This window comes from Limulus polyphemus, unplaced genomic scaffold (assembly GCF_000517525.1).
Source record: "Limulus polyphemus unplaced genomic scaffold, Limulus_polyphemus-2.1.2 Scaffold1479, whole genome shotgun sequence".
Taxonomy (NCBI): domain Eukaryota; kingdom Metazoa; phylum Arthropoda; class Merostomata; order Xiphosura; family Limulidae; genus Limulus; species Limulus polyphemus.
The window spans coordinates 234,703-245,191 of record NW_013667089.1 but is presented as its reverse complement, the minus strand read 5'-3'; the positions used below and the strand labels follow the sequence as shown (position 1 = coordinate 245,191).

At 31.5% G+C, this 10,489-nt stretch overlaps 1 protein-coding gene across 1 annotated transcript in view; it reads right to left on the bottom strand.

Annotated features, from left to right (window-relative positions):
* The window catches only part of LOC111086843 (frequenin-1-like), a 46,700-nt gene extending 37,348 nt beyond the window's left edge, over positions 1-9,352 (bottom strand). Inside the window, exon 1 of the mRNA XM_022391363.1 lies at positions 9,194-9,352. Coding sequence (XP_022247071.1) covers positions 9,194-9,257 — 64 coding nt within the window. The 5' untranslated portion in view covers positions 9,258-9,352. The remainder of the gene's footprint in view (positions 1-9,193) is intronic.
* Positions 9,353-10,489: the final 1,137 nt, after the last annotated feature.

Below are 10,489 nucleotides of genomic sequence, written 5' to 3'. Positions count from 1 at the left end.
TAACTGCGTAAAATCTTTGTATTGCTATTTTGTATTGAGAAAGAATAAACTAGTTTTAATTAAAAAGGGACTTGTATCGCTGAAGTTTCTCAGAGAGAATTTTTACGGGAAATTATCAAACAAGCAGATACGTAACAATATTAACAAAAGTTCGAGTTCAGGAGCGTAAAGAGCACTGTAATACCAATCTCTCTGCAATCGTCCTTCATACCACAAAAGAAGAGCATACAATAAGATGGAATAATACAAAATAATGATATATGATTCACACGTTAGTAAAGGGAAGATAAAATAAGCCTTCTAAATCCACCTAACTAGCATAGAAGTTATTGATAACACATTCAGCCAAATAAATTCAACCTAGCATAAATGTTAACAAAATCTGTAAAACTCGTTTGAAAACATTCAAATCGTAGTATCAAATCCCAATGAGGGAATACCCCAGACGAATGAATAGCACACAGCCTTTCTAACATCTAGGATCGAATCCTAGCCAATACCACCACAGAAATAGTCCTTCTCGGAAATTCCCTAAACATGGTAGCAGATCAGTAGCCGAAACGTAATATTAAATGAGTAATTAAGAACTAATTAATTAAAAGACTTACGTATATGACAACTGTTGATATCCGATCGCCACAACTTTACTTAAGGAATGAGTACAAAAAAATGTCACAAACAAGTTTTTTAATTGCGAACATTACAAAGAACATATAACAATATTGATATGCTATTAAAAATAATATAAACACTAAGAAATACATATAACCTTCTCGAAGTTATATCACTTGGGGTATATAACACGCAATGTTACATGCCCCAAGATACTAATATTATGTTTCGTATAACGCTGTTAAGCACGAAGCATGTTTCGAGATTTTAATTTTATTTGTACTTCAAGTTTGTTTTCTTTCGTGTAATACTTACGTGACATGCATTAAAAAAGTGTTATTCACGACATAAAGCGCTTAGATATAGATATATACAGATCCATTTCCCAACCTTCCCCTAGCAAGAGATAGTTCGCCCGTCTAGTATTACGTTTATGATAATATTGCGTGAGGCACGCGATTAGTGATGTGAAAACGCAGATGTTCATGGTAATTTTCGTTCAGCAATTTTGATTGGTCGTGGTCAGTAAACAAAGAAAATCTTATATGAGAAAAACAAATTCAAATTTCGAACTAAAATAAATGACTGTCTAAATATCCTTGTTTACTTGAGTTTTCAGTATGTAACTAGCACTGTACAAATCAGTTTTAATAAGTAATTCACACATTACTACTACTGCTACTAATGTTGCGTGCGTTAACTTAGTTTTTCGTAATACTGGGAGTAATTCAAAGTTTTTGGAAAGAGCTACAAATAATACAAAAATGAAGATTAAGTAGATAAAAGCTTCGTGCTATCAACTACATTAAGTAAAAAATTATTTTCTGCATTCGCCGAATAATGTGCAATTTTCCCGCAATTTTAAATCGGTGGTTTGAAAAAAAAACTATTAGAATAACGACTGATTGATTTTTGTATTTATTCATATATTTATTATTCTTTCCTGCACTTACAGTAAACCTCACAAGGATAAAATGATTTAGTTCATTACCCTTTATCATCCTGAAATAATGTGTACCTTACGCTAGAAAAAAAATGCGTCTTTAAAACTCTTTAAAAAGTATATTATAGGTGTAATATAAAAAAAAAGTTTACCACAAAGTATTGTCGGAAAATCCCATAAAATTTAGATTAAAGCACTTTAAATTTAAATCGTTGATCGAAATATCCATTTCAACTTCATATATTAATACATTTCATATTAAACAATTTCAGATAAACATGGAATTAGAACAATTTAATTTTTTTTCTTACATAAATACGTGATTTGTATGATGTTCTAGGAGACATTTATTCAACCAGCGTTTGTATCGAAAATGGTATCCTGGCTGATATCTATTTGCAAAATAGACATAATTTTAACCAATACTTAATAGAAATAAGCAATTAGGCAATATTTTACAAGTTATTGAACAATTTATACATGTTAATATAAAGGTAAAATAAATGTTATAACAGAATAGTATTGGTATGTCTTTAAAACGTTTCATTTGTTTGTTTGTTTGTTTGTTTGTTATTAAACACAAAATCCGCACAAATAGGCTATCTGTAGTGTACCCACTAAAGGGATCAAATTCCAAGTTTTAGCGATAAAAACTCTCAAGCCTACTGCTAAGCCACCAGGGGATACTTCAAACGTGATTTCTCATTGAAACTTGTAATGGGAATTCTGCAATATTTATGATTTAAAAGAACAGGTTATTCTGCACCTTTTAATTTCGTTAGGAATTTCCCCAAGAAATTATAATAATTGTGACAAGTAATCTAGAAGATAGTTGTTCTAAAAAGTTTGAAACGATAAAAAACCGGTTTATTGAAAAAAAACTATAGCTTTACTTTTAATGTTCTAAAGAACCATTAGATTTACAACTACACAAATCCTTGATCTCTAGTAACTGTAAATTAATATGACACTAGAGTTATCATAATTGGAGGGATAAGACATTATGCACAGATTAATAAATAGTAGTGTTAGAGAGACTTAGGTTTCTTTCTCTTTTCAAACCGTCCCCCTATGGATCAGAGTTAAGCTTATGGACTTCAATGCTAAAATCACGAATTCGATTCTCCGCGATGAACAGTGGGCTGATAACACATTGTGTAGTCTACATTAAAACAGAAAACTTTTAAAACTTCCGTCAGAAGTGTGTCATTATATAGAAGACTTTAGTTTAGATATCATTGATTAATTAATTTTTGTGAGTGAATATTTTATTATAGTTTAGTTTTTTTATATATATATAATAAGAGTTAAAAGCAGACGACTGTAGAAAGTTTTGTTAATAATTCATTGATGTTGAGACTATTGAACGTCGCGTGAAATACACTGACGTCGAGAATATAGAAGACAGCCAGACGATTAAGGGATTGACATAAATAGTGCGAGACGAGCGGAAACAGCAGACAGACAACAGCAGAAGTGAGTAAAATTACAGTTCGTCGTGAAGTTAACTACCGTACAAATGATAGGCCTAATGTTTGATATGTTAGAGTAAGGCTAACAGTATAAAATGAGATAACAGTAATAATTTATTCAGTCAAAGCGTAATTCTAAAGTAATTGAATCAGCCTGAGTGCACTTTGACAAAAGGAACAGAGCTTAGATTTATACTTAAACTTGTCATACTTTTTTTAGGAACTATGATTTACAAGTCTAAGCATTTCTTAAACGACAAAAATAATTGTAAAAAAAAAACGTTTTCGTTCTTGAATGTTATCATTATACATTACAGGATGAGCTACTAATATGTTTAATAGAAATTTGAATTATCAAGGTTGTATGTATTCTAGTGGTAAGCGTGCTGAACTATAGATCCTAGGGTCTAAGATTTGAGTACTGTTGCCTCGAAAAAAATCGCCTCAACTTCACTTATATAATTTTTCTCTTAATGAAACGAATCTTATTCATCTGGTTTTTAGTCATGATCCTTCACATAGTTTTAGTACTATTTAATTTATTTTTTTATTACCCTATACCGAACTCTGCTCAACGCAAGAATCTTGACTCGATAATATTTAACTCTTAGATTATAAATTTCATTTTTCGTTGTTGGTTGTATTGATTGGGTGTTCTATGTTTAAGAATTGACTTTCGGCTTTTCGATTGATTCATCATGGTAGTTATAAGAAAGATTGTATCTATTTATTACGTTGAGTCTTACATAAGTACCTCTTGGGGTATAGTTAGTGGGAAGTAAAAAAAAACAATTGACCCTCAGAGAATTTCTTTTCAGCCTTTTTTGCTAAAATACATACACCTCCTTTGACATTAGCAAGATAAGAAAAGACTAGAGAAAGACTTCGATAAATTACATAATTCGGAGATTGGGAACGATATATAGAAAACATTGTGGGGTATTTAATAAAGTCACCAGCAATTTTCATTGAAGAAATATTTCAAGCAAGGAACCTTCTGTTCATATGGTCCAACGACTACCTTATTTATCTTCTCAAAGAAGAGAATTATCAGGGCTATAAAGAGAGCCTATTTTAATCCATTAAGATGGTTTAATTTAACCTATGTAAAGAACTTGTCTCAATGATGGATTTACATTAGTTCACAAAATTAAGAACTTATAACCCTTTAGATACCTTAATTTGGGGGGTGTCGCATATCTATTCTTATTTAAAGCACTGTTAAAAAGCTATCGCCACGTAATGGAGTAGATGTAGTTGGCAGATTCCTTATCTTTGAAAGTTTACAAGAAAAGTGGTCACTCCCGAAACTAAAGTTCTCTAGCACCTACTGTGCTCCTAACTAGTGATCATTGTTTGACATTTTTGCGAATCTAAAATGCAGTATAGTTCTAGATGAGTTAACTTTATATCAAAATTTTAAACACCAACAATTCAGTTTAAGTGTGTGTGTGTGTGTGTGTGTGTGTGTGTTAAAGATTAAAAATTAAAACTGTGGAAGAGTGCCATGGTGGAATACACGAATAGTGACAAAACAAGCTAATCGCCAAGTGTTGATAAACCTCCCACAGTTCAATCAAGCTTCTCCGATAAGTCCTGCTAATGCCAAAGATAAACAATATATTAGAACCAGTAAACGTTCTAAACGGTAAAATTTTTATTCTTTCTTTACTAAGAACACGTATACTTTTATAGTTTGTTTTCTTAGCATGCTATATTTTCTTCTTATATTACTGTTTACCATGAAAGTAACTTAATAACAATTAAGTTTAAAATGGACGTTACCACTGCCTCCAACTCTTCTGTTTAGCAGAATGTGCGCTTTTTTTTTGTCTTAATATCTCGACGATTTTCTTACACTTAACCCTATTTCATGCTTTATTTTAGCTTAACTACACCTAAATAAAATCTTAACTACTTTTTAATAGAAATAAGCAAATAGATAATATTCAACATTAACATTTATTTATATATTTTGATGTAATAAGTAAGTTAAACTTTATAAAAGATTAATTTTCATGTCTTTAAAACGTTTCATTTACTTTGTTGTTGTTAAGCCCAAGTAGGCTATCTGTGCTGTGCCCACAGCGAGGATCGAATTCCGAAATTTAGCGATATAAGCTCCCAAGCTTATCGTTGAGCCACCAAGTGACACTTGTAATGATGATTTTGCAATATTTAGGATTTAAAATAACAGATTATTCTACACCTTTTAAGTTCGTTAAGAATTTCAGTCTAGTTTTGACAAACAAGTAAACAAGAATAAAAGCGTTACTCTACACATAGATAATGCGGCTCATCTGTATAAAGTAGAAACATGATGTAATTGTATACAAACAAATCCTAACGGGCATGGCGCTTTGGTAGCAGTAACTGGGATATCTTTTTCTGAAATAGAAACGACTTGAAATGTATACCTTTTTTTTTTTAATTACGAATGTCTTGCATCGTTTCTAATATTTACATTTTATAACCAAAAAGAAAAGATATATCCAAGTAGATATAGTCCATACTAACTTAACACGCAATTTCCACATTGATCGTGAACTTTGATCAGGAACACTATACCTAACTACCTTGAAATTTTAGAAAAACAAACCAACTTAACAAATTTGGTAAAATATTATACGGTTTAGAGATGCACAAGCAAGCAAGAAAAAAAAAATCTCTTTATATATATTCCATGTGAAATTTTCCTCTCTGTACATACATCATTTAGGCCGGGCGTTACCTAGTCGATAACATATCCAAGCTGTAAATACAAGTATTCATGGTTCGCGATCTGTTGTCGCAAAAACGCACTTTGTGGCCAAGGGTGCGCTGTAAAAGTGACAGTCAAGTCCAAGAATATCACAAAAGTTAACGGTTGGTGCTATTGACTAGCTGCCTTTCTTTCTAGTGTATCACTTCATAATCAGACTGTTATTTGCAAATATCTATAGCGTTGCTTTGCGCGAAAATTATAAAAACATACATACATTATCTACAATATATATATTCTTATTACAATAGTTTAGAACAGCAAGTATTATCAATAATTATTTATTCGGTACTATAAACAGCATATAGTTGTTTTTAGTTCAAAAGAGAGTGAAGATACTTAACCTTATTAGTCTAAGAAGTTTTCACGGAAGAGGTTTACTTGTTTTCATCAAAAAGCGAATAATTTGTATTTTATAATAGTACATTGACAGGAACGAACGTGATTAAAGCATTTGCTGTATCTGTACTTTGTTTTTATCGTGTTCTTAAACACAGATATAGTTCAGTATTGATAAATTTAAAATTTATTTTTATCCGATTTATAACGATTAAATTATTTAAGATATATTTTGAACGCTTCTCGTCTAGCTTTATAGCACAAAGCAAAAACTTCCTTTGCAGTGACTCGGATGGAAAATATAAGAGTTAAACATAATGTTTTATAATTGATAAGCATAATAAGTTATACTCAAACATAAAAAAAGCATAAAGAAGAACTACTAAAGTAATACACAGATGAGGAATTTTATTTATGAAAATATTCTTTAAAGTCTTGAATATGTTATTCATGGAATTTCAAAGAGAAGTCATTTGAGTTTGTTTTTCACGAGTTGTTTCAGAGTTGACTGAATCGCGAAGCGAATAGTAAAGCAAATAAGCATAAGGATTAGAAAGTGTAGATTGAGATTCTTATGGACAGGGTTCTTTCTTAATTAACCTAAGACAAGTGTAGGAATTTGCTTAACATTTGTTGGATATACACGGTATGGGAACGTTTACGATATAACTTCGTTTCTGATTGTTGGTTTGGTGCCGTGGGTGATCTCAATAGACACCCAAAGATGTATGAAGTTATTAAATAAATTCGTTTTACAAAGGCCTGCCACGGCCTTATAACTAGGGCACTCAAATTCGAATGTGAGGGTCGCAGGTTCGAATCTCGTCCCAGAACATGCTCACCTTTTCAACTGTTGGAACGTTATAATGTGACGGTCAACCCAGTTATTCATTGGTAAAGAGTAACCCAAGAGTTGGTGGTGGATATCGTTGACTAGCCGCCTTCCCTTCATCACTAATAGATTAGTAATGACTAGTACAAGTAGCTTTGCGTGAAATACAAAACCAAGTAATTTACAATATCGTAGTTTTCGCATCAAAAGCATTTATCATGTCTAAGGAATTTTGTTTTCTATCAGTCTTCGATAAACTATACATATAGAACATTAAATTACATTAATTTTTCATTTGAATATATTAACTACTAGAGCCCTCAGTGGCCCAGCCATAAGTCTGGGGCTTATAACGCTAAAATAGAGCCTACTGCATAGATTTGTGCTTAATAACAAACTACTCGAATTTAAGGCTATTTACTTTTAATTTTGCTTCTAATGACTTAGTTACCCAATATATCGTAATGGAAAAATAAACAAGTGAATAAATTTTTAAAAAAACAACACAGATTACATCGTTACTCACTCAACCTAACTTTTTAAAACTTTAAAATACTTTTTTCTATATACATACAGCCTATTTAACACTTCATGCCCTCTACCAACACAAATTACAAGGTTTTTAAAAACAAGTCAACAATTTACTTATATTTCAATAAAAACACGGATTGTCAACTCACTATCACAAATGCTTACTTTCATTACAGTTCCTTAACATTACTGGATGTACTTCCGCAAGATCCCCGAAATTATTCTGTTTCAAAAGTAAATAAAACCAAAATTACGAGTAGCAAATATTTTCACTGTTGCTTTAGAAGTTCATATATAATGTTGTGTTGTAGCCTTACAGAGTACACAATTCTTCTCGTGATTCATGCCATGCGCACGTTTTACTGACTAAAACTAATTTCTTCTTTTTACGTTAAGTAATAACTATTTAATGAAAATTATATCACGATATCTATGCTGTATTGTAACTAACTTATCATTAAGAAGAATAAGTTTTTTTAACATTAACTAGAGACCCATGATAGCTCAGCAATAACTTGAGGCATAGGCGTCCCCAGAAATTTTTCCGGGGGGGTGGGTGGGTGTCATGTGAACTTGTGAAGTGAAAAACAAAAAATTTGTAAATCCATATACATAAGCTGTATAAATAACGAAAGTTATATTTCTCATTTTCCAGGTGGCAAGTGCCCCCTTACTCCCCTCCTTTTACGCAAAAACAAACAACTGTTAACTAGTTATTTTTCTTTACTGAATGATTTATTTTTCTTTGCCCAGATTGACTTATTTACCGAACAGTCTCGTCATATTCAGTTTAACTAGTTACTTGTTTCAGGTTAAACGGCGAAAGGTAGCGAAGCATTATTAAAATAGACAGATTAAATGGAATGTGGTAAAGAAATTCTACACTACAGTTTAAGTTATTATATAAGTTATTATCATAAATTTTATGCCTATTAGTTAATAGTTTATTCATTGAAAGTACACTCGCTTTATTTACATCCACCAGTGACTAATTAAGCTACTAAAAATGACCTCGTTTTTTAATGTTGACTAGGTACCATTTCATTTAGTGAAATCGTATTAAATTTTCTGACTCAAACTGTACGATTACATAGCGCACGTCATAAGGTAACGTGTAATGACAGCCGAAATGCGATTAGAAAACAGATCATTTTTAAACCATGCCATTCTTCGAGAAGATCGAGATTGATATAAGAATAGAATAACGATAGCGATGATTTGTGCAGCACAGAGTTCTCTCATAATTTCATGAAAAATTGTATAACATAAATTTCTTTTCGTCCATATCATAAGAACTTTAAAAAAAAATGTTAATATGTATTAGTTTTATTTTGCAAGCTTTTCAATAGAGTCCAGATGATAAAGTTTGTCTAAATCTCTATTGTTCATATATGTTCTACATTATCTCGCAGTTCGCCTGCTGTATGCAGAAGTAAATATTATTCTAAATAAAATAGCTTCAGGCAAGTTCTCTACGAAAGACGACAAAACTGTTGAATGTTTATAAGCTACTTTATATTTACTGCCATCATACAAAGCTGAAAAAGTTTAATTTATATCATGTAGCTAATTGAATTATAAAATGATTGCCATAAATCTGCAAACTTTTTATTTCATTCGGTTCAATGTCATAGTATAAATACTTAGCCTAACTAGTTAACTACCAGCAAGGTGACTGGGATAATTTAATGGTATCTACTTACAGTAAGTATCCTTGGCTAGTGTTTCGACCACCTCACTTTTTAGTTTGCTGTGTTTCTTCCCCATTGACAGAACCCGTTATGTTAGATGATAGCACTTGTAATCTTACCAACAAAAACACATTTCATAAGTTATTACTTCCCTTCCCTTTACCTCTCTTACCTTCAAGCATCTACATCAAGAATGAAAAACTCAACAGCATATATATCTAATATTTATTTGCATGCCATCTAGTGGCAACTAAGAGAGATATAATCCATTTTGAACGTTTAATTTTAAATGTACTCGATAAAACATTTGACATGACAATAATAATAATAATAAACTAGTTCGAATAGAAACGAAAAGATCAGCTGATGAAAGTTAGAGATCAGATGTAAGTAACACAGAGAAATCGACCAAAAAGTGAGTAGAACTAATACATTCTCCCAAATTATATTTTGATTAGCTGTCAAGTTTTGGGTGGAAAAAAAGACAAGGCGCGAGTTAATCACTATTTTTTGTATTTTAACAAGTTAAGACTTCATACAGAAAACCTCTATTTTTACTTTGACTTTTCACTACTTTCCTCTTTCATATTCACAAGTGGATATTTGTTGTATATTAAGATATTAAATGTCATAAAGAAAACTATATCTTTTACAAATGCCCCCCCAGTGTCTCACCGGTAAATCACTAGGCTTATAACGCTAAAAATTGGGTTTCGATACCCATGGTGGGCAGAAAACAGATAGCCCATTGTGTAGCTTTATATTTTAAAACAACCCAATCTTTTCAAACTTGCCGTTTGGCTTTTCTTTATAATGCTAGAGATCTGTTTATTTTTCTTTCTTTCTTTTTTTTGCGATATTAGAGCTTTTATAAAATAATTTTTTCAAAGCTTGTATTTTTGCTTTCCTTGTAAAATTACAAACCGATTTTTATAGGTTATTTTCATATGATCCTAAATAATAAAACCCAGTAAGTCCATTTAAGTGCATTTGATAAACCCATTAATTATAAGTCCATCTTTTGCAATAGATGTAGTGATCTACATTAAGCCCTCTGAATATTGTGTCACGAGATATTTACAACAATTGCCGGGATTTTCACTGCTGTCTTTAGACATAATTACATTCTTGTGGGTTATAATTCTCGTCCTCACGATTTGCGTATCCTCACTTGAGCAGCACACGATTGAGTGAATGATTTGGGCTGCATTCTTTCTCTCTCTCTTTACCTTAGCTCCATAGAAATCTTCTGAAAAAGTTTCAGAGATGAATTTTATGCTTATTTCGCCTACCAGCACACTGGAATAA